This window comes from Polypterus senegalus, chromosome 10 (assembly GCF_016835505.1).
Source record: "Polypterus senegalus isolate Bchr_013 chromosome 10, ASM1683550v1, whole genome shotgun sequence".
Lineage (NCBI taxonomy): Eukaryota > Metazoa > Chordata > Cladistia > Polypteriformes > Polypteridae > Polypterus > Polypterus senegalus.
The window spans coordinates 74,652,405-74,678,388 of record NC_053163.1 but is presented as its reverse complement, the minus strand read 5'-3'; the positions used below and the strand labels follow the sequence as shown (position 1 = coordinate 74,678,388).

The 25,984-nt window shown below is 37.9% G+C and overlaps 1 protein-coding gene across 6 annotated transcripts in view; it reads left to right on the top strand.

Annotated features, from left to right (window-relative positions):
- enox2 (ecto-NOX disulfide-thiol exchanger 2) overlaps positions 1 to 25,984 on the top strand; it is a 918,217-nt gene that overhangs the window by 798,878 nt on the left and 93,355 nt on the right. For all 6 annotated transcript variants that reach the window (XM_039765983.1, XM_039765987.1, XM_039765986.1 and 3 more), the window contains one exon: positions 9,783 to 10,016. In XM_039765983.1, coding sequence (XP_039621917.1) covers positions 9,783 to 10,016 — 234 coding nt within the window. The remainder of the gene's footprint in view (positions 1 to 9,782; positions 10,017 to 25,984) is intronic.

Sequence of the window (25,984 nt, the reverse complement as noted above, 5' to 3'; positions counted from 1 at the left end):
GGAAGCGGTCGCTCCAGCTGAACAATCAAAGAGCTGGAGTGACCAGAATTAGGGCGGCTGACCATGTAAGGCCGAAAAGGCAGCAGGATTCAGGAGGTTTGGGCGGTTAATTCCCTGACGTGGCCATCCTGGTCGCCAGGGAAGCCAAGTCTCGGTCTGGAGAGTGTGCGACTAAGGCCAGGAGTCGGGAAGCCTCCAGACCAGTGGAACCAGACTGTAGTAAGGTCAGCTGCAGGATGGGCGATTCCCCTTTTGAGAAGCCCATATGGGAGAAGCAGGGGAGCTGCCAGATAAAAGAAGACACTGGCTTGTTTTAAAAGAATCTGCTTCCAGCGTCGTTTTAACGTCTGTTAAAGGATTGTTGTTTTTTTCAATTTATTGGAGTTTTTAACCTCCACCTATTTTATACATTATTTATTTAATGACTTTATGGAGGCACTGCACTTTATTAATTTGAACACTGTTTCTTTTTGTTGTTAGTTTTTAATAAAAGCACTTGGCACCTTTTTACACCATCCCCTTGCTATGTTGTGCCTCACTGCCGTTCTCATCGGTAACATTACCGACGGTGTCAGGTTCAGGGCTCCCGGACAGATGATGGAAGCATGCAGCGAACCCGCATCGTCATATGAAGGCTTTGATAAAAAATGCCAATTAATGTAACACTCACACTTTGCCACCTTTCTCCATTAGCATGATTTTCACCTTGTAAGTTATATAAAATGTCACAACTCAGAAAATAGTATGTGTAAAATACTGCTACTTCAATCCACGTTATAATGTCCAGGCAAAAAAAAAAGAAAAACACTTTCAAATTCAATATGCAACCCAGTTTATGTTGGTGAGTGTAATGCTGATTAATGCACTGATGGTCATGCCGTAACTATTTCTTGTCTTGAGGCTAATGCTTTAGGACTTGCGCTCTGGCCCCTCATTGTCCTAAACTGTGTTTTTGTTGTTATTCCACGAGAGCCATCTAGCAAGATATTGTTCTAAAAGTGTTACAAAATAAGCATTCACTCTTCCATTTAATTTGTTCTTGCTGCAGAGTAACATTATGTATGCCAATAAAGCATGCATAATACACTTTATGAGATCAATTAAAAACTCAGTTAGCATTGATTGAAAGGACTGCTTGCGTCTTTCTTCTGTTACACACATATTGTACATCTGACAAGTTGTGAACTTTTGTTTAGATGCAGGGATGCATAACTAAAGCTTGCCACAGTAAGTCAATATTAAGATCCATCCTACTGTTTTCTTATCTCTATTATCCTGATATTAGGTTGTGATTTTCCAAGCCCTTCTAAATTAGACTTTTATGTAAATTTGTAATGTTAGCTTACATGTGTTCTTAAGCGTATCTAAGCTAACTTTATTGCCAGAATTGTATAATTTTGTTCTGATAAATTTGTATTATTAGAGCTCCCTAATCATTTCCGGTGGTGAAAGTACATGAGTTATCTTAGTTATCTTATCTTACATGGACTGTGTTTGCTTCAGTCTGCCAAATTACATCTTTGGAAGTGTTCATGTACTGGGTTGATATAGTGATGCAGATGAATTATAAAAATTGTGGAAGTCTTCTCATACAATCTGTTTAGTTTTTATCATTAGGACTAAATTGTGATGATCAGTTCAGCACTAAATGACACAGTGACTAACGTAAATTATGGGCAGCTTTCCAGTTTGTAATTGTGATGTAAAGTAAATTATGCAAAGCTTTGGTCAAGTCAAAGCACTGATTAAAGGTTCACTTTGAAATTGTAAACTGGATAGGAACAGCAAAAGGATGAACATAATCCTGAAAGTGAATATGAAGTTGAAACCAGAATTACTTGACAGTGAATCTCTCTGAAGGATCTATTAGCAATGTCGAATATACTTTAGAAAGGTGGATCAATCTTTCAAGCATACTAGATAAATATTAATCTAAATAATATATAAAGACTGAAGAAACCCCAAAACAATTTAAATCTTCTGTAATGGACAGTCAGTACTTCCGACAGATCTTAACAGATTCTAAAGCCCTTGTCTCCTTATATACTGCATTTTCATTATTATTCTTCAGCCTTTCTGAGGGTTTTTTTCACAGACATGTTTTCTGCAACAGTTCACAGATGTTTTGTTTGTTTGGTTGTGAAATCTGAACGGGTTCATTGTGGGTGTTTATACATGTCTGCCCCTGCTCTGTACTGGGCCATGTGCAGAATTAGTGGCTGTATTGCTCCTGTTGGTAGTCTCTAGCATTCCTCAAATCTAAGGAAGTCAGGAAAAGTCAGGAAGCAGGTCTGAAAGTGCATTGGTTGGAATAGTTGATAGATAACCCCTGTGATTGGCCATATTCCTTACACAGCCAGGCTTCCATTCGTTGTTTGATTTAGTTAGCCACTTCAGGATAACTAACCAATGCTCAACCTCAGAAATGATATGGTAAGAAGCAGCCATTGATAGGGTATGTGTTCACTGCAGCCTTTACTGGTGTCAAGCAAAAGCCATAAGTTAACTGGACAGCATGTCTTTAGACTGTTGGAGTTATATAGGATTCCTCAGGAAACCTGCATTTCATTATATTACAGGCATTGAAAATGATGAGAAAGCATGGTGAATATTTAGCAGTTTGATTTTCCTGTTAGCAGCAGCCAGCTTGGAGACTATGACAGCCAGTTTAGCTACTGAATATTTTTGCATCCTTTCATTACTTCTAAGGAAATGAGAAGAGGATGAATGAAAAAATAATTTTGTCCTTAGTTTTTTCTCTTCCTTGTTTCTCCTTTACTTATACAGTACTCTTAGGTAGAAATTCTGTTTAATCATTGTGTATTCCTTAAATAATTTTTGTCCATGAACTCTGCATTATATATTCAGGTCACCTAAAATCCATTACACAACTATATATACTTACTGTACATAAAAATCATCCATTATTAATGTTCTAACTTCTTTTTTTTTTCTTCTTTTTGCTGCCATTGTTTCCATTTCTGAAAACAAACCAACATTTGTAAATAATATTTTTGTTTTCCTGGGCAGTTATTGCCCTATTTGTAAATGGCACAGCTTATTGTTTTTGCAATATACCTTATAAAATATTTAATGATATTTGGGAGCTGTGACTTCAGAGAAATTAAGTTACTTTGTGGTGTACATTTTCATTATTCTTGTGTAAACAGTGATGTATGGTACTTTAGTCAAGTGGTTAATTGCCCTGTTCTTTTTTTTCATTTTTATAAAGAGAACTTCTACTTATATGCTCAGCATTCTTCACAAGATTGCAAACACAACAGAATGATAAAATACTATCACTTCACTTATGAATCAGTATTCATTTTTTGTTTTTGATAGATTCTAATTTCTGAAATTAATCATTTCTGATTATGGGGTGTTAAGTGATGCTTGAAAGTGCCCAGTTTAATCCTTCCCGGACCTTACATATAATTTGGAGTTTTCTGTACTCCGGACTCAATGTCAAAATTCTAATCTTGACTTTTTTTTGTGCTACCACATTATCCAATGTGTAAAATTCCAGTAACTAAAAGTTCCAGGAGACTGGGTATGAAATTCACATTCTCTGTGAAAATGGTTTTGCATATTATCCTCATGTCTGCAAAGGTTTTTCTCCTTTATTCTCCCTTGTTTTTTAGTAAAACCATGGATTGCTGATATATGTGCTATGATGGGGATTTGAATATTACTCTCTGAAGTATCATTTAATGGTTATGAAGGTTAAAATGAGCTTCAGAGCATCAAAGGTCATTATTTATTTATTCAGTGTTTGTAACCACAATATATTGGTGTTGTGCTGCTTGATAGCAGACATATCATAGTGTGGCATATCTCTGTGATATGAGTGATGCTAGAAATGTAGCAGATGTATTTGAATGTATTGAAAAGTTAATTGGTAAAGGTATACACCAATAAAACCACACTTTCTCTGTTTGTAGTTGAGATATGATGATTGGCCATTTTCAACAAATAACTCAAACTCATTTGTTGTAATAAATAAAATAGTACAGATAACGCACAACACAAACGAATAGCTGGGACACCAACCAGTGATTCCCTGTATATTGTAAAAACCAAATTACTTTAGTGAAAAAATTGCAAGAAAAATAGTTTCTTTCCATATGTGAATCCATGTATCAGACTGCCACTTTCAGGTAGTGGTGGCCTTTATACTGTATGTGTTCTACCCCAAAAGAGGATGGGCTTGGTGCAGTAGTGAGTGTATCTTCAGTTGACTTTGACTATTGGATCATCTGGGGCCTCATGTGCAGGGAGATTCACTCAAAAGTGGCCTTGAATATTCTGTAATAACTCTCACTAGGATGAAGCAATCTGTACAAAACAATGTGCAATGTGCTTCTCAGTATATGGAGCTTCAAACAAGCTGGGATGCCCCTGAATCGGAGCGATGAGGTATACGCCGGACAGCCATCATGACTTTTAAACTCTGTTTGCAACTTCTGGGTGCATACCGCCCGTACCTCTTCACTCAGTCACTTGACTTCTCATCAGAATGATGGTGTACAGAATTGAGAAGCGCGTCTTCATGGTGCGAAGCTGTTGGGTCACCAATTCATTTAAGCGATGTCAGAATCAACTGGATGATGTGAGTTAATGGAAGGTTACTTCAGGTTACTTCCAGCAAGTCGGAGCAACATGTCACACATTGGCAATGAGCATGACAGAAATTGAGTCCTCCTTTGGCAGCAGGGTAATTTCAAAGGGGCTTTGGCCACCACGGTTACTCGATCTGACACCACCAGACTTTTTACTTTGGGGTATTTTCAAAGCAATAGTCAATAGGAACAAGTCTCGCACTGTGAAAGATTTGAAGGAAAACATCCAATGTGAAATTGCTGCTATTTACCTCAAGACGCTTACTGATACGTTCAGGAACATGGGGCGCTGCATCAAAATGTGTGCGGCAGAAAACAGAAACCACTTCCAGCATCACATGTCATCACTGTCAGCAATTTTTTTTGGTTCAGATTGCTTCATCCTAACAGGAGTTACAACAGAAAAAAAAAAAAAAAAAGGAGTTACAACAGAATATTCGGGGCCTCTTTCGAGTGAATCTTCCTGTATAACACCTTGCATAGAATTCACACTAAAACATGACGTACGGACAAAAATGAAAATGTGCGTATGTGCAAAAAAAATGTAGATGTATAAATCTGTGCGTACGTCAGATTCCACGCAGTCTCTATTTATAAAATCCCAATGTATGTGAAATTTAATGCATGTGCATATGCCTACAGCCCCACCCTGACTCCTCCCAGAATTTTGCATATTTTAATATGCAAATCCTTATAAATATCCCCTTTTCTTTAGTGCTTTGTTGACAGACAATGGCAACAGCACATGGAAAAAAAATTTCGTCAAATGCGAAGTGAAGGCATGGAAAAAGTACTATTTGTTGGCTTAAGCAGTTGTATGAACAACAAAAAAAATTGATGGAGTGGTACACATCGTGGCGAAGACACTGTAAAGTTCAAGTTCAGAAAATCATTCAGTGCCCAAAATAAAAAAAAAGTGGTCAGATATCAAGATCAATGTGAAAAGTGAGTCGCAGCCCACCATCTGTTTATTCTGTTTCAGACAATATTACAAAAGCTGACCCTTGTGCTGAGTATGTGAATCCATGCGGTGATGGCGCTGCTGTTCACACACCTCTGTCTCAGAAACCGCCAGGTGACCTTCTGCTTTGTGCTGATAGATGTTGTTCTGCAGTCATAAAATACAGTAGTGGATGCTGTAAGAGATGTGACCAATGAACTAAGGAATACACATAAGGGCTGTACTATGTGATAAATGCTGCGTCTGATTACCTGTTTTTACATTCTGCTAATTACATTCAAACGAAGTTGTATCGCTGTCTGATGCACAATGTGACACACTTTCTATGGACTATTAATAGAGTGGAAATGCTTTCTATTTATATAACCAGATTCTTTCTCAAAAGGCACCTTTATAGTGTAGTGTTGGCACCAAGTGCCACAACAAATAGATTCTCTGCTCTTTATGTGACTCTTTTCTGGTGACTCGCTATCCTTAATAGGACTGCTTGCCTTTTGCCACACTAATTGGAAAAAGCACCTGCGAATGTGTAGAGCTGCAGTTTTTATAAACTCTCCAGTTATGTACAGTATGATGTAATTCCAGCTCATTCTTCTGGCGACTCTTCCCTAGCTGATGTAACTTGTCCAGCACTATTACAATAGCAATGTGTGTGGAGTTGACCACTCCAAATACATTTGGATAACTGGACATTGCTGTTAATTGTGCTTTCATGTTTCCTAGTTCAACCACAGTGTAAGGAAATTCAGTATATCTGGATGACAATCGAATAATACCATCCTATACAGCTGGCATAGTATGACTTAGTGATGACTGAGAAATACTCAGTCAATCATCAAGTTTGCATTGAAAAACTCCTGTGGTTGAAAATCCAAGAGTGGACAGACCTTGCAAAGGAGTAGGCAGAGCACAGTTTCTTAAAGTCTGCATTTGTAAAGCTGGCACATACAGCTCCAAGAAGATAGCTCTTGGTAATCAAAACTGACTTAGAAGCCAGTCATCATTATCTCTAAATACTCGCTTTCTTCTAATTCTTCCATTTGCGTTGTCTTATAACAATGCTAAAGCAGCGATTGTAGTTGGAATAGTTTGGCAATTCCATGCACCATTATATTGTGATTGAATGATTACAATCAAGTGAATTAAATTTGTAAATGACATTCAATTAATATCAGTCTATCTGATAAAACCTGCATCATAGATGTGAATCTAATATATATATATATATATGTAAATCTAATATATATATAGTCATGCTTGGGTCACAGATTTGCACAGAAACAAAGATGGTTGTAGAAAACAGGAATTTTATTCAAACACTGCAAACAAACTTTTGTTTCTTTTTCAAAAGCTTAAACGTGCTACATGACAAGTCAGATGACAGTTCCGATAGGAGCAGAGAATGTCAGAGAGAGAGAGAGAGATAAAAGCAAACAATCAATTCCCAAAACTGACAGGCGCTGCACAAGGCATTTAAGTTAGCGGAGTATCGCGCGAGGTTTGTATTACGCGTTATAACGCAAGTAAGAAAGTAAGGAGCAATGTGAGACTAGTCTGTGTTTTAGGGGTTGTGGTTTTCCCAGGGGCGTCTGTATCTTCTTCGGGTGCGATCAGCCCTCCAGCTCATAATATATTAACAAAACTCTCTATATGAGCGCCTGACCCGAGACAGACAGACACAGGGGGCACACTGATAAAACAATTCAATGTTTTATTTCTACTTCTTCAACTGTGAGCAACACCTCCCCCGTTCCCATAGGCACAACACAGTCCCACTTACACAGCACCAAACACAATTCTTCTTCCTTCTTTGTCTCCCCCACTCCTCTCCAGCAAGATTTCTCCATATCCCGACTCTGGCTCACGGAGTGCTGGCTGCTGGCTCTCTTTATAGTCCACCCGGAAGTACTCCAGGTGTTTGATGATGGATTTCCGGCTGCACTTCCGGGTGTGGCAGAAGAACTGCCCACACGGGCTCAGAAAGCCATGCAGCTCCCCTGGCCTTCTTGTTCTCACTTGATTGCACTCTACACAAGTTCTTTATTTCTCCATCATTAGGTATCACTAGACAACTGGGGCACAAGTGTGCATGATGATGCCAGCAGCAATAGCTTAGCAGAATATAGCAGTAATTATTGTGAATCAGTTGACATTACTGCAAGAAAATGCAAACCACCTACACCTGAACACCAGCAAAACCAAGGAGCTGGTGATGGATTTTAGGAGACTCAGGCCCCTCCTGGACCCCGTGATCATCAGAGGTGACTGTGTGCAGAGGGTACAGACTTATAAATACCTGGAAGTGCAACTGGATGATAAATTGGACTGGACTGCCAATTCTGATGCTCTGCGCAAGAGAGAACAGAGCAGACTATACTTCCTTAGAAGGCTGGCGTCCTTCAACATCTGCAATAAGATGCTGCAGATGTTCTATCAGACGGTTGTGGTGAGCGCTTTCTTCTATGCAGTGATGTGCTGGGGAGGTAGCATAAAGAACAGGGATGCCTCACGCCTGGACAAACTGATGAGGAAGGCAGACTCTATTGTATGCACGGAGCTCGACAGTTTGACATCTGTGGCGAAGCAATGGCCGCTGAGCAGGCTGCTGTCAGTCTTGGAGAATCCACTGCATCCACTGAACAGTATCATCACAAGACAGAGGAGCAGCTTCAGCAACAGATTGCTATCACTGTCCTGCTCCACTGACAGACGGAAGAGATTGTTCCTCCTACACACTATGGGACTCTTCAATTCCACCTTGGGGGTAAACATTAACATTACACAAGATTATAGACTGTTATACCTGCCTCGCACTCTCCACCTTGCATTTTGTTTAACTTGCACTGCGCTTTTATTATATATAACACATACATATATATATATATATATATATATTGTTTTTATCAGCATGCTGCTGCTGGAGTATGTGAATTTCCCCTTGGGGATTAATAAAGTATCTATCTATCTATCTATCTATCTATCTATCTATCTATCTATCTATCTATCTATCTATCTGTCTGTCTGTCTGTCTGTATCCCACCTGAATGTGTTTTATTTTATTTTTTTTCATTAGTTTTATACTACGAATCTGCATCACTGTGTTTTTACAGAGATCTGAAAGATTTTCAACTAAAATATTGATTTTAAAAGTTAATAGAAGACAGATATTGTTTAAATTCTGACTGAGCATGGCCAGCTTTTATCTACTTGTCTTTTTACACCAAGATTGTTTTCACTCTCTGCACTATAAATCCAGCACAACTTGTTTATGTCTCCTATTTGCTTTCACTTATTGATGTCAGACATCACATATAGTGTCTGTGTAAACTAATTATAGCAACAAATCGATTGTCACCTGAAAGTCTAAGAAGGGATTTTTTTTTTGCTGTTTTTAGCAAGGTGTTTCTACCATAGATAAAATACTGGTAGAGTTAACACTAAAAGAGCAAATGCAACTTTAAGCTTTTTTTTCAGTAATGAAATTCTGTTCCTCAAGTGTATCTTTTAACTTATTAACTTTTCTCTCTTTGGTTCCCACTATTATTAAAAAAAATAATTTTTCTCATTAGTGTCATAAATTGTACATGCTGCAGGTTATATAAATTAAGTTTTGTCACAGACATTATTACAATATCAAAATACGTTTTGCACTGTCAGGATCTCCCAGAGGTTTCTTTATTTCCTATTTGTTGTGGTCAATTGAATGGTTACATACACATTTGAGAAAACAGACTTAATTTCTCTACTATTATAGCAGAATTAACCCAGAAGTGATTACTGAATTAAGTACAATACCTAATGCTGTTGCTTTTTTTAATTAAGGTGTTAAACTTTTTATGGCACTGAGTAACAAATTAATATTTAAACTGTTGCTATAAACACCTAAAAATTCTTTTTTTTTTCTTTTGTGAGATGTTAACATTACTCAAAAGCTTCAAAAAGAAGCATACAGGATTGTTGAAACAAGTTTTAAACAAAAAGTCTCTTTCTGAAGATATTTTGAGCATATTTATGTAACTAGTGGTGACCCATCAATCCTTAAAACAAAGAAGATCCTTCATTTGTGAACTTCATTAACTGTCTCAAACATTCTGCAGAGATGGTAACGTCATTATGATAATATTAACAGTTTGTGTTATAAGTAACAGTTAATAAAACAATTCTTGATCAGATTTCTTTGTACTTCCCTTATTTTTCCCTAGGTTACCGGATACGACTCGGATCTAGCACTGACAAGAAAGACACTGGCCGATTGCATGTGGACTTTGCACAAGCTCGTGATGATTTGTATGAGTGGGAATGCAGGCAACGCATGCTGGCACGGGAAGAAAGACACAGGCGGAGAATGGAGGAAGACCGCATGCGCCCCCCATCTCCTCCTCCTATCGTCCATTACTCAGAACATGAGTGTGCACAACTGGGGGAAAAGCTCAAGGGTAAGCTGTGCTCACAATCCATCCAGGAACATTTGTTTACCATATTTAACATTCTCTTTCATCATTTGATCTATCCTGCATAATTGTTGATATAGCGTACATAATATTACAATTTTAAATGTTAACAATATGGTAATAATAAATACTTGTATTGACATGCATTCATTTTAGTAATACATTTTTATGTGCTTTGCTGTTAGATGTTAGAACATGTCTTTGGACTGAACTGTTTTTTTTTTTTAAGGAACCAACCCTGAATTGTACACCACTCTGTGGCAAGCCCTGTTCATGTACATGCCCAGACTTACTCTGGCCAATACAAATAGAGTGGATATTTTAGGGAAAAACCCCATGAAAATACATCATCAAATAGACAGTGGTCGGAATGGGTTCAAACTCGGGTATATGAACATGTGAGATTGCTGTGCTATTGGCTGCACTTGTGTTTTATTTTTTTTTTTAACATACTGCATGTACTATGGATTGTAATTGTTGTGTTGTTCCTCTGACTATCAAATTTATTTTCCTTTTTATTTTGCTCGGGATTGCATGATGCCTCAGTTTATCCTAGCAGCAACCACAATATAGATGGGACACCAAGGTTTACCATAATTCATATATAAAAAATTCTTATAATGTAATTTTTTGGAGCTTAATTGGAGCAAAATTAGAGTCCCCGCAAAAAGCCAACATGCACTAATGGGCAGCAAGCCATCCCTGAAAATGTTAGTCACTTAATGTAACATAAAAAGATTAAAAAACAATATACAAATACAACTCTTTGTTTGCCCTACTCAGATTAAGTACAATATTGATGTTTATGACTTATTGGTTTACTATGCTGTTGTTAATCAATAGATTGGAAATGGCCAGTTATATGGGTGTCAACTTGGGAAAAAAACTTAAATGAATTTAAAGTGTACACACACATTCTTCTATACTAATAAAAGGCAAAGCCCTCACTGATTCACTCACTCACTCACTCACTCACTCACTCACTCACTCACTCACTCACTCACTCACTCACTCACTCACTCACTGACTGACTCATCACTAATTCTCCAACTTCCCGTGTAGGTAGAAGGCTGAAATTTGGCAGGCTCATTCCTTACAGCTTACTTACAAAAGTTAAGCAGGTTTCATTTCAAAATTCTACACGTAACGGTCATAACGGTCAATAACAGTCGACAACGTCCGCCATGTTGAACTTTCTTATTTATGGCCCCATCTTCACGAAATTTGGTAGGTGGCTTCCCTGTGCTAATCGAAACCGATGTATGTACTTATTTCGATGATATGACGCCACTGTCGGCCGCCATATTGAACTTTCCAACGTCAATAATTTTCCAACTTTCCGTGTAGGTAGAAGGCTGACTCCATCTTCACGAAATTTGGTAGGTGGCTTACCTGCGCTAACCAAAACCGATGTACATACTTATTTCGGTGGTATGACGCCACTGTCGGTCGCCATATTGAATTTTTGCAAACATCACTAATTCTCCAACTTCCCGTGTAGGTAGAAGGCTGAAATTTGGCAGGCTCATTCCTTACAGCTGACTTACAAAAGTTAAGCAGGTTTCATTTCGAAATTCTACGCATAACGGTCATAACGGTCAACAACGTCCACCATGTTGAACTTTCTTATTCATGGCCCCATCTTCACAAAATTTGGTAGGCGGCTTCCCTACGCTAACCGAAACCAATGTACATACTTATTTCGGTGGTATGACGCCACTGTCAGCCGCCATATTGAACTTTCCAACGTCACTAATTCTCCAACTTCCCATGTAGGTAGAAGGCTGAAATTTGGCATGCTCATTCCTTACAGCTTACTTACAAAAGTTAAGCAGGTTTCATTTCGAAATTCTATGCATAACGGTCATAACGGTCAACAACGTCCGCCATGTTGAACTTTCTTATTTATGGCCCCATCTTCACGAAATTTGGTAGGCGGCTTCCCTGCGCTAACTGAAACCAATGTACGTACTTATTTCGGTGGTATGACACCACTGTCAGCCGCCATATTGAACTTTCCTACGTCACTAATTCTCCAAATTCCCGTGTAGGTAGAAGGCTGAAATTTGGTACTTATTTTGGTGGTATGATGCCACTGTCAGCCGCCATATTGAACTTTTCAACAGTCTTTGTTACTTATGGGCCCATCTTCAAGAAATTTGGTACGCAGGTTCCCAACGCTAACTGAATCCTACTTATGTACATATATACGTCCATAGCCTGCAGCTCAGTCACCGTGTGAGGCGGCATTGGGTCCCCCATCCCAACGCCTCCCACGTTGTTTGCTACCTGCCTATATAAGACTGTCCGTCGCTCCAGTCTCTACATTCCCTTCCTTGCTTCATCCATGGGATTCACATCTCCCTGCTGATAACTACAGCCTTTTTATTTAAACCACGGCTTCTCCGCTGTTTTATTGTTCATTTATTACGATTATAGTTATTGTGTAGGTATTTTAGACTTTCTTTACATTGTTCAGGTACCCATTTCCTTTATCAATCCAACCGTACCCGCATTAACATGTCTATCGAGGTGATCACCATTGATCAAAGAACTGTCTCTTACCGAGTGGTTTCCATACCCGGAGATGGCACCTATCTTTTCCATTCTCTTTGTTACATATTGCACGGCCATATCAGGCTCACTCTTGATATCTGGAGAAACATTGTGTCTTATGTATTGAATGACTGGGACAGGTTCAAGGTGTGGACTGATGACGGTACAGGAGATAATTATACTACACAGGAGCACTAGAAGAATGAAATGCTTAAGCCCTTCACCTATGCATCTGCATGTGAGTTGATGGCTGCCGTTCGGTTGTCGCTTTCAAGTGTACCGAAATGGCCAAATATTTTACACCTTTGGACAACCGCCAATGCCTCTTAAACATCTTAGATTCACAGGTGACTATTTCAGTAGTGGACACTTTGATGTTTATGAATGTTTAAACTCTCAAAAGCTGGATGTGAAGTTATCGATGAAACTGGTTGTATGCTTACAACGCTTGACAGATGCCGAATGTCATTTCAACACAAGTCCTACAAATACTGTCGTAATTGAAACAAACCATGAAACTCAAACCGATTATGACAGCAGCAATCCAAGCTGTGAGGTTTGAAACAAGATTACTGTTCACATGGCCAGCTGTACGTTGCATGCTTAAGAGTAAGCTCAGCGCACAGCTTGGTCATATTACAACCGGAGGGCCGAACTCACAATGTGGTATACAAAGAGATCCTTAACAAATAATTATTGGTATATTTTCCCTCAGTTTAAAAAGGTTTAATTGTCTTTTTAATAAAACTTTTAAGGCAGTACTTCACCAGTGGCGTGGGTATTTTATATATATATATATATATATATATATATAGATATATATATATAGATATATATATATAGATATAGATATAATATGTGTATGTGTGTGTATATATATATATATATAGATATACAGATAGATAGACAGATATAGATTTATATAATGTGTGTGTGTGTATGTATGTACAGTATGTATGTGTAGATATATAGAGAGATATAGATCTATAGATATAGATATATATAGATATTAGATATATATATATATAGATATATATACTGTATATATAATGTGTGTGTGTATGTATTCATGTGTGTATATATATATATATATATATATATATATATATATATATATATATATATATATATACTGTATATATGACAGCAACACTCATAACAGTGACAAAACAATTACATTGATGATCATGTTATGTTATTTTTAAGATGTTTCCTTTTCTTTTTCATTACTTCTTTAACACACAACTTCTCCGCTGCGAAGCGCGGGTATTTTGCTAGTAACTAATAAAGTGAAATGAAAAATTCCATACAGATGATGCCATTATGAAATTGATTATTATCTGTATTTCTAGATCTACTAACAGTTATAAAAGCAATACAATTGTAATAGAGAGAGAACATTATTGGCTTTTTCCAAATACTGTATCTCTTTAAAAGCACTGTGTGATACTAATGTGGTATATAGAATGTGTATGTATATATAAAAATATATATATATATATATATATATATATATATATATATATATATATATATATGTGTGTGTGTGTGTATTGTAACAGATAGGGGGTGCTCTCGCTCCCTTGAACCCCTGTCCACGACACCAGATAAAAGTCCAATAATCGACTTTATTAATCTTCCACAGTGCACAAAGCACCCTTTCCTCCAGAATACTCATACAATAAATCAATAATCACTAAGAAACAATCCTCCACTCCCAGACGCGTTGCCACCCTTTCATCCAGCTCAGCTCGCTGTCTGGGAGTTCCCACAGTCCTTTTATATATCCTGACCCTGAAGTATTCCCAATCCCCAGTCCATGTGATCTCAATCACATCCGGGTCAGGTAAAAAGTCCTTTTCTTCACTCCGGAATCGCATCATTCCCCTTGTCCATGTGTGCTTCCGGGGCGTAGGGAAAATATCCGTTGTTCCTCCCTGCAGCGTCCCCTAGTGGACCCCGTGGTATCCAGCAGGGCTGCGTATAAAAACTACAATGTCCATGATGCCCTGCTGGTCTTGTGGGGACCTCCATACTGCAAGGAGGGCTTCACCTGGCAGCTTGGGGGTATTGGCCGGGATAAACAGCCATCCATCCATCACAATATATATATATATATATATATATATATATATATATATATATATATATATATATATATATATAGTTAAGTCCATAAATTCTAATTTTGGTTCTGTACATTACCACAATGAATTTTAAATGAAACAACTGCAGTTGGAGTGCAGACTTTCAGCTTTAATTCAGTGGGTTGAACAAAACGATTGCATAAAAAGCATTTTTTTAACACAATCCCTTCATTTCAGGGGCTCAAAAGTAATTGGACAATTGCCTCAAAGGCTATTTCATGGGCAGGTGTGGGCAAGTCGTCGTTACGTCATTATCATTTAAGCAGATAAAAGGCCTGGAGTTGATTTGAGGTGTGGTGCTTGCATGTGGAAGATTTTGCTGTGAACAGACAACATGCGGTCAAAGGAGCTCTCCATGCAGGTGAAAGAAGCCATCCTTAAGCTGCGAAAACAGAAAAAACCATCCGAGAAATTGCTACAATATTATGAGTGGCAAAATCTACAGTTTGGTACATCCTGAGAAAGAAAGCAAGCACTGGTGAACTCAGCAATGCAAAAAGACCTGGACGTCCATGGAAGACAACAGTGGTGGATGATTGCAGAATCATTTCCATGGTGAAGAGAAACCCCTTCACAACAGCCAACCAAGTGAACAACACTCTCCAGGGGGTAGGCGTATCGATATCCAAGTCTACCATAAAGAGAAGACTGCATGAAAGTAAATACAGAGGGTGCACTGCAAGGTGCAAGCCACTCATAAGCCTCAAGAATAGAAAGGCTAGATTGGACTTTGCTAAAGAACATCTAAAAAAGCCAGCACAGTTCTTGAAAAACATTCTTTGGACAGATAAAACCAAGATCAACCTCTACCAGAATGATGGCAAGAAAAAAGTATGGAGAAGGTGTGGAACAGATTATTATCCAAAGCATATCACATCAACTGTAAAACACGGTGGAGGCAGTGTGATTGCTTGGATGTGCATGGCTGCCAGTGGCACTGGGACACTAGTGTTTATTGATGATGTGACACAGGACAGAAGCAGCGAATTAATTCTGAGGTGTTCAGAGACATACTGTCTGCTCAAATCCAGCTAAATGCAGTCAAATTGATTGGGCGGCATTTCATGATACAGATGGACAATGACCCAAAACATACAGCCAAAGCAACCCAGGAGTATATTAAAGCAAAGAAGTGGAAAATTCTTGAATGGCCAAGTCAATCACCTGATTTCACTTGTTGAAGACTAAAGTTCAGACAGAAAGGCCCACAAACAAACAGCAACTGAAAGGCACTGCAGTAAAGGCCTGGCAGAGCATTAAAAAGGAGGAAACCCAGCATCTGGTGATGTCCATGAGTTCAAGGCTTTTCAACAAAGTATTAGAAATTAACATTTTATTTCCAGTTATTTAATTTGTCCAATTACTTTTGAGCCCCTGAAATAAAGGGATTGTGTTAAAAATGCTTTAGTTGCCTCACATTTTTATGCAATCTTTTTGTTCAACCCACTGAATTAAAGCTGAAAGTCTACACTTCAACTGCATCTGAGTTGTTTCATTTAAAATTCATTATGAAAGTGTACAGAACCAAAATTAGAAAAAAGTTGTCTCTGTCCAAATATTTATGGACCTAACTGTATATATATATATATATATATATATATATATCTGTAATACTAACCATCCTCCATGGCTACGCCTGTGTAGTAGTGAAACAGAACAGTGAGGAGGGCTCTGCCACTCCTGAGGTCACGCTTCCCACTCCCTTCGGCCTCCGGCCTCTGTTTCAGATTAGCACAAATATATCACTTCTGCAAGCGAACTGTGATTCTTAGTGCGATGAGAGAAGTTGCAAAATCAACCAGAATGTTCAAGCAAATTATAGAAAAAACCTGACCTAAATCTGTTTAGTAGTTCTCTTGCTCGTTAGCTAAATGGAGGTAAGCTACACCCTGAGGCTGGCGCGTGAGTGAGGAGGGCCCTGCCACCCACCCCTCGGCCTGCTATGTGTGTCTCAGAATTAGATTTACACAAACTATAATACATAGTGCAGTGAGAGATGTCGCCAAAACAACCAGAATTATAGAAAAAAAAGTAGTAGTAGTAAAGAAGTAGTTCTCTCGTGAAAAGCAGACAGACAGGCAGACATTGGATGATCTACATACAGTACTTATATATATATATATATATATATATATATATATATATATATCTTGTAAGTAAATGTCTATGTGTGGAAGTGTGTGTGTCTGTCTGTGTTAGTCTGTCTGTCCAAGTTAACAAGTCGGAAGAAGAAAGAAGTACAAGGCTACAGCATGAAGCTGAAAGAAAGTGACTCCATCGCCAAAGTGAAACCACTGAGGAAAGACAAACGAGAGAGAAACTTGTTTAGCCGCTGATAGACAAGGGGGGCATGAATGCATTTTAATTTTTTCTGACGATTTCAATAGTTTTCTCGGAGCCCTGGCTTTTTACAGAGAAAGAGAGAGAGAGGTGTAAACACGAGTGGGAGTTTTACTCATCTTTAATTGACGATCCTTTGATCTGCATAGATTACGTTACTCTTAATCTTGCAGTTACCCAAAGTGCTTACAAAAGTGGTCTTCCACCTAGAACAAGGGTGCCAAAATGAGATCCTGCAGTGCTAATGTAGCTTCATGTGTTCCAATTACTGCTACTAATGAAAAATGCTTCTTTTTTGACTAAACTTTAACCAATTTAATATGTAGGATTCAGAACCCTCAATTGTTTATTTTGTGTTCATAATCATCCATCCATCCATCCATCATCCAACCCGCTATATCCTAACTGTCAGCAGCCAAAAAATAATGACATCCAAAAGGCACAGAAAAGAAACCTGTAGGACACAGAGTAGGATAGTAACCCATCACAGACCACTGGCAGTACAAAGTCAAGTAGTAATCAGATCCATATACAGGAAGAGGAACATGCAGAGGAACTATGACAAGACAAGAAAAAAATAATTTGTAGTAGGCAACTCAGGTAAACACTGTTTAACATTAAAATAAATACAAATCAATAATGATACTATAAAAAGTAAGTTTTTTGGTGTGTTCCAAAATCATATTTCTTTTTTTTTTATTTTATTCATTTTATTGTAATCATTCCTTACAAATAGATACATTTTTACAAAAAATAGATTGAAAACAAATCGAACCCCACCCCTGACAAAAATCATATTTCTATCTTGTGAGCATACTTGAATCAAATTAATTTGGTAGTGATTCACCAAACTAGTATCTATACTAATAAAAGGCAATGCCCTCACTGACTCACTGAAGGCTGAAATTTGGCAGGCTCATTCCTTACAGTTTACTTACAAAAGTTAGGCAGGTTTAATTTTGAAATTCTATGTGTAATGGTCATAACTGGAACCTACTTACGTACATATATACGACCATAGCCTGCTGCTCAGTCGCTGTGTGAGACGGAGTTGCGTCCTCCATCAGCACGCCTCCCACGTAATTGACTGCCTGCCTATATAAGGCCGTCCGTCAGCGGCAATCCAATAGACACGCTGCCGCTAAATATTCGCGGGTGAAGGACTATGCTTATGCAAACAAAGATGAGATGGTCAGTGATAGACTAGTGTTTGGCACAAACTCAGCAACAGTGTGAGAGAAACTTTTAAGTACCGGGTCTTAGCTAACATTAAATAAAGCCATGGACATCGCAAGATCACACGAGATAGCACAAGCACAGCTGAGAACCTTCGATGCATGTACTCTGAGCGGCTCACGTGAACTGGCTGTGAATGCAGTACGCAGGCAAAAAGCAAGAGCTCCAAGGAGCACTGAAAAGAAAAATGCAATACAGTAATCCCTCCTCAATCGCATGGGTTGCGTTCCAGAGCCCCCCGCGATAGATGAAAATCCACGAAGTAGAAACCATATGTTTGTATGGTTAGTTTTATATATTTTAAGCCCTTATAAACTCTCCCGCACTGTTAACATTATTAGAGCCCTCTAGACATGAAATAACACCCTTTAGTCAAAAGTTTAAACTGTGCTCCATGACAGTTCTTTCTCACAATTAAAAGAATGCAAATATATCTTCTCTTTAAAGGAATGCATGTCAGCAGCAGAGAATGTCAGAGAGAGAGAGAGAGCGTGAGAGAAAGGCAAACAATCAAAAAATCAATACATGCTTTTGGGCTTTTAAGTATGCCGAAGCACCATGATAAAGCGGCATTTTTTAGAAGAGCGTTCGTATCCTCTAGGCAAACAGCCTCTGTGCAAACAGCCCCTCTGCTCACAACCTCTCCGTCAGGCGCAGAGAATGTCGGAGAGAGAGAGAGTGAGAGAGACAGACAGAGAAAAGCAAACAATCAAGCACCGTGCAGAAAGCATATCGTATATCATTGAGGAGTTTTAGTTGATACGTAATACTTGCTCTGATTGGGTAGCTTCTAAGCCATTCGCCAATAGCATCCCTTGTATGAAATTAACTGGGCAAACAAACTGAGGAAGCATGTACCATAAATTAAAAGACCCATTGTCTGCAGAAATTCGCGAACCAGCGAAAAATCTGTGATATATATTTAGATGTGCTTACATTTAAAATCCGCGATGGAGTGAAGCCGCGAAAGTCGAAGCGCGAAATATAGCGAGGGATCACTGTACACAATTCAGACGGCAGCAATAGAATATGAAGCGACTGACGCATACACGCATATTCATAAGTTCGCATACTGCGGAAACAGACCACACGGTGGAAAAAGTCAATGTCCAGCTAAAGGCCATTGTGGTAAATTGTGGTAAATTGAAGCACTTCGTTAAAGTCTGCAGGACTGGTAAAGGTAAACCCGTGCATGCAGTGTGTGATGTCTCAGATAAAGAGGAAGACAAGCTGTTTTATTGATGCAGTAGGACAGGAACAACCCTCTGACGCTGAACAAGCCTTTGTAGACATATTAATAGGAAAGCAAGGTGTAAAGCTTAAGTTTAAATTACGTTCATAGACACGCTGACGCTAAATATTCGCAGGCAAATCTACAACTTAATACCGGGAATGCCTGTTAAACATCTTAGATTCACGAGTACCAATTTTGGTGGTGATCACTTCGATGAATGAAACCTGTTATCTTTACAATGGTTGACAACGAAGATGAGATGGTCAGGGATAGACTAGACAAACACAGAATGTAACTTGAACACAACACATCCTCCAAATACGAACTTGATTGAAAGAAATAATGATAATCAAATCCTTGATGACAGCAACACTCATAACACAAAGCAATTACATTGACAATCATGTTACGTTATTTTTAAAATGTTTTCTTATTGTTTTTCATAACTTCTTTAGCACACTACTTCTCTATTTTGCTAGTTAACAGATAAATGGATTTATACTAAGTACAATTACTGGATTGCCTCCAGGAGAAGTTTGGAAATGGCCGAGTTAATGCACTTTGACTACATAAAATTATAGTTTTGTATCAGCAGAGCTATAGGCACCAAGCAGCAGCACACCAAGCCAGATGTTCAGCGTGTGGTATTCAAGCTGTTATTTGAAATATGAAAGACTGAAAATATAGTGGAAAACATGAAAAGCTGTCTGAACCTGATGTGCTGCACTTAAAAGTCATCTTATCAAAAGATGGGATAAAAGTGCTTGTTCACCACCTTGCAGAATCACCCAGAGCTTGAAGTACATGTTTTGACCATGCAAACAAGTCTTAGTTGAAGTGGTCTTCTAGACCATGTTCAACTAAGAAACCATTCTTGTGGACAGGCAAGAAAAAGAAGTGGGTGAATAATGTTGAAGATCATAAAGAATGGAGAGACAATCAGTGGCAAATAATCTTAGCAAAGAATGAGTAAAACTAGAAATACTCAAGAGCTGATATATTGATACCAGCTTTTGTGACGCACAGTGTGGTTCTTCCATTGTAGGGGATTTGGACATAGTTAATAATTTCATGATTGTTGAAAAACTTGAAAAGATTTTGATTTCACATGTGGTTCTTACAAGGCAGCACCTTCTTGGAAAAACCTTCATCTGCCATCACAATAATGACCCACAAAACACTTTTAAGACCTACTTAGATCTGCAGATTTAACACAAATTGGCCATTCCAAGACCCCAACCTTAACATAATTGACGCTGTGTTGGATGACATGGGTACACAATATAAGAAAAATATCCAAGTCAATTAAAGGGCAAATCCTGCAAGATTTTTACTATGGGACTAGCTGAAAAAAATATGCAGTAGTATGTGAATGCAAATTACTTCAGTTTTATGATGACATAAAGACATTCTTGTTACATTTTGTTGTATGTTTGCGTTTATCCTGATATTATATAGAGTTTTCACAAGCAATATATACTACATATACAGTACTAGCTTTAAGTAGTGTTACTGAGGCTTATAATAATAGTACATAGAAATTTAAAGCATACTGGGGCCTTAAAATTTAAACATAAAACAACAATATTCGGAAGAAATTCATCTTATGTATTCTTTTAATTTTCAGAAGTTACTATCTATAATTTATCATATTTACAATACTTATTGGTAAATTAAATGTTATAAAATGTTTATCATCACAATTTTATTTTTGATAAATAACATTTTTGATTTTGACGTCAAATGTAACAATGAAGCCCTTGACTTTGTTTGTTTTATTTGATCATTAAGCTGGGTTTCACGTTGCTTAGGGGTTTCAAATTTATGGTGGCAATTTTTAAAATGAGTTTACCTTTATATATTGTGACTTATTTTCATATATTTAATGTTTTGTAATTTTTTGCTTGGTCCTAAGATATCTTTCTTCATATGTGTTTTACTTCAAGGACATTCAGGGTTCCTTTACAAATTAAGTCATCATTTATAACAATTTAAGTTTGTAAGAAAATTGCTTTTTAATTTCTTAATAAAGTATACTTACCTTTTAATTTCCTTAAATGCCTCACAGATTGCTGTGCAATCTATGTTTTTTACTATGCTATGTTATTTACAAACTTTCTAAGGAAATGTTGGCATCCTAGAAAAAATTCCTATAGACTGTGTTTATATACACCAATTAGTCACAACGTTAAAACTACTTACTGATGAAGTGAATAAAATTGATTATGTCATTACAATGGCACCATTCAATGCATGGGATATATTAGTCAGCAAGTGAACAATCAGTGCTTGAAGGTGATGTGTTAGAAGTGGGAAAAATGGACAATTGTAAGGATCCAAGCAACTTTGACAGGAGGCAAATTATGATGGCTAGACAACTAGGTCAGAGCATCTCCAAATCAGCAGGGCTTATGGAGTGTTCCCAGTATGCAGTGTTTAGTACCTACCAAAAGTGGTCTGAAGAAGGACAACCACTGAACCAGCAACAAGGTCATGGGCATTCAAGGCTCATTGATGTATGTGGGAAACAAAGGCTAGCCTGTCTTGTTTGATCCCACAGAGGAGGTACTGCAGCACAAATTGTTGGAAAAAGTTGTTGAGAAAAGTGTCAGAACACACAATGAATTATAGCATGCTGCATATGGGAATGCATAGCCATATCTGTGTTGACCCCTGCCCACTGCTGAAAGCACCTACAAATGACATGTGAGCATCAGAACTGGACCTTGGAATAATGAAAGAAGGTGGCCTGGTCTAACAAATCATATTTTTTTTTATATTATGTGGACATCTGGGTGCATGTATGTTGTTTACCTGAAGAAGAAATGGCAGCAGGATGCACTATGGGAACAAGGCAAGCTAGTAGAGACAGTGTGATCCCTTGGGCAATGCTCTGCTGGGAAACCTTGGATGTTGGCATTCATCTGGATGTTAATTTGACACAGATAACCTGCCTAAAGATTGTTGCAGAATGCATGCACCCCTTCACGGCAATGGTAATTCCTGATGGAGGTGGCCTACACATCCTGCCACACTGCAAAAATTGTTCAAGAATGGTTTGAAGAACATGACAAAAAGTTCAAGATATTAACTTGGCCCCCAAATTGTCCAGATTTTAATATGATCAAAAATCTGTGGGATGTTTTGATCCATGGACGCCCCACCTCACAACTTACAGGACTTGAAAAGGATCTGCTGCTAACATATTGGTGCCAGGTACCACAGGACACCTTTAGAGGTCTTGTGGGGTTCACATCTCAACAGGTCAGTGCTGGTTTGGCAGCTTAAGGGAGACCTACACAATGTTAGGCAAGTGGGATTAATGTTGTGGCCAACTGTGTGTTTATTAAATTCAAAAATACAAACATATTCCAGCATATTAAATATATATTGAAGACTTGCGTTGCATTCATCTGGATGTCAAGGTGACTGTTAAATCTGGTTTAGGCAACTCAAAGAATTTGTGACCACTAGGGGGCATCTCAATGGCTCAAACCCTTGACACATCTGCATTAAGAACAGTCCCAGATTCAATTACTGTACCTTCTTTTTTTGTTATTAACTAAATATCTTTAATACAGACTTTTCCTAAAATCCAGCACAAACAATTCCCTATCTTGTTTCTCCTCCCTAGAAAGCTTTGTCATCTTCCTCTCCTGGCTCCAACTCCCTGGGAGAAGCTCCTTTTATGCTGGACAAAAGAGATTTTCTGATGGTACAACATAGCACACACATTCATAATGCAAGGATGTCCTCTCCTGCAAGCTGCCCCTGGTGGCATCCAAGCAGCCAAGCATGGCTGCCCACTGGGAGTAGGACGTCCAGGTAGCCCTGCAGGTCCACACATGTTAGTCATAAACAGATGGATGCTGCCACCTACCATGTAGATGAAGCATACAGTGGGGAAATGGAATGCTGACAACCTCGGTCAGAATGCCTGTACACTGACATTCTTCACCCATGACGAGGGCCTGCTGGGTGGATAAGGGATTGTCTATCCGAGTCCAGACACCAGCCTATCTGTGCATTTCAGCACTCCAAGTGCATGTTTTATTCAAGTCCACAAACAAAAGTAAAATTCAAAACATGGGAAGAGGTATTCAAAGCTAAACCAAAACTCAGGAAACTGGTCAATACAAGAGAAACTATTCTCAAAATCAAAGTCTGGATTTAACAAGAGGCTTTCACAGAGGTAAATTGCACACTGCTAGAACATTGATGACAACTTGCACTCTGCCTTTATTTTCACACTTTCCTTTACCCTTCCCACTGCTTACTAAAATGATTAAATTGTCAGGGGCAAAGAATAGAATAAAGGAGTTGGGGTCTTTAATAGTTTTGTTAGCCACCATGATGTTAAAGTCTAAATTAATCATTTTTTATTGTTATCCTTCTTTGAGCGTAAAGCTCCTGGGAGCAGCTACATTCCCAAAAAAAAAAATTTTTGCGCTCATTCTGATAAAATAAGTTGTCTTTTTAAAATGCTAAACTATAACAAGTAAACATATTCATTTACTTTAGGTGCAATGTTATGCTGACACAATGTTAGGAGAACATCTGTACTTGTTTCAATGGCAACTGACATGCAGGTCCATTAAAACCTATTTCTGGTTGTTAGTAACGCTTGTAATGCAAAATAATGGGAACCAGGTAGTGAGTAAAACTTTGTATGTGATCCTCTTGCTGGAAAATATTTTGCTGTTTTCCATTTTCAAACCTAACAGTGGCCTGTGCTCAATGGACATTTTAAATCTTTTAAGCTTTAATATGCTCAGTATTTTTACAGACATTAAAAGACACATTGCATATTGATAAGTGCTTCACAGACATGCCTTCTGGCATATTTTGCCTGTGAAAAGTCAGTAGAGCTGAAATAAGAGAAAGCTAATCTAGAGAGCACTGAGAGTTTGTCATGCCAGGTATGCAGAGTGCTGTTCCAGAGAGGCTGATCGGGTTCCTAAAGGGATTTTGTTGATGAAGTGAAAATAGCCGAGATTATTTGCCTGCCCCAGGACTCAGGGAGCATCAAGGATTATGCCAACAGCTAAACTGTCATACTGAGATGATGGACAAGTATGTGCCAAATGGACAATTATGAATGTTAGTAACTGTATGAGTGCCCTCTTTAGGCAAGAATAAAACATTCAACATATTATGATTTTTTTTTTAACTGTTTCATTGTAGGTTACATTTATGCAATATCTGATGCTTATAAGACTAAGTGATGAGGATAATGTAGATTTATATGAAGGCCCTCATGAAATGGTTCATTCAGTTTTTACTTTGTACTTAGTTGTCTTGTCTTTATAAAAAGGCAGTATGTGCTGTTTAAAATTACACTTTAATCACACTGTAAAAGAATTGAAGGTGCTCTGCTTTCAATAAAGTCAAAAGTATAAAACGGAAAATCAGCCTGACAGCCAGCATGCTGTGAGTTACACAAATTACCACTTTTCAGAAGATGCTCTGTAAGCAATATTTGTCCATGCATTGCTTCTGCTGTCATGCATTATGTTTAACAGGCACATCGATTGTCAGGCTATGTATGGCTAGTATTTCAGTCAGCCAGATGCATGTGCGCAGTAATTAAAAAAAAAAAAATCCATTTGTCAAGCTATAATAAATACATATATGTATGTATATGTAATACTATGTTTTTTATATATATATATATATATATGTGTGTGTGTGTGTATGTATGTGTGTGTGTGTGTTGTATATATACAGTATATATACAGTATATATATATATATATATATATATATATATATGTGTGTGTGTGTGTGTGTGTATATATGTTAGCATTACCACTCGCATTATAATAGTAATTGGTCAATACCACTCCTGAAAATGATTCTAATTTATTGAGCCTGTGTTTTGAGTCTTAGTTTGGTGAGTTCAGATAAAGATTCATTGTCTTCATTCAGTGAGGAATTCTAAACTGTTGTTATCAATATGCCAAGTTGTTGTCCTGCCCTCTATAGTTATTAATTGTCAGTGACACCTTCTCAGCATATAGCTGTACTGTTTATTATTAAGGTGTGTCCGTTACTTGAAGTCCAGGCTATCAACATGTGACATTAAACCCAGGTTGAATTTGATTCATTTTTATTTACTTTTGCAGACACTTACCCTGAGCATGTTATTCAGCATGATCCCTATTAGGTCTTCGAACCTTGGCTTCTAAGGCTCAACCTGGGGCTTCCTCTGTTTCAATATATCTTTATATATACACTGAGTGACCACTTAATTAATGCAGGCATCAAATACAAAGTTAGTTCCCTAGTTTCCCTTAGAATATGTTTAATATTTTAGGTTATAGATTAAGCAAGGTCATGTCTAAATAAATTCTTACTGAAGTTCTTACTCCAGATACACAAGTAGCGAATGTAGCAAATTATCAGTATTCCAAATTTTTTGTTCCAGCATATCTCTTTGCT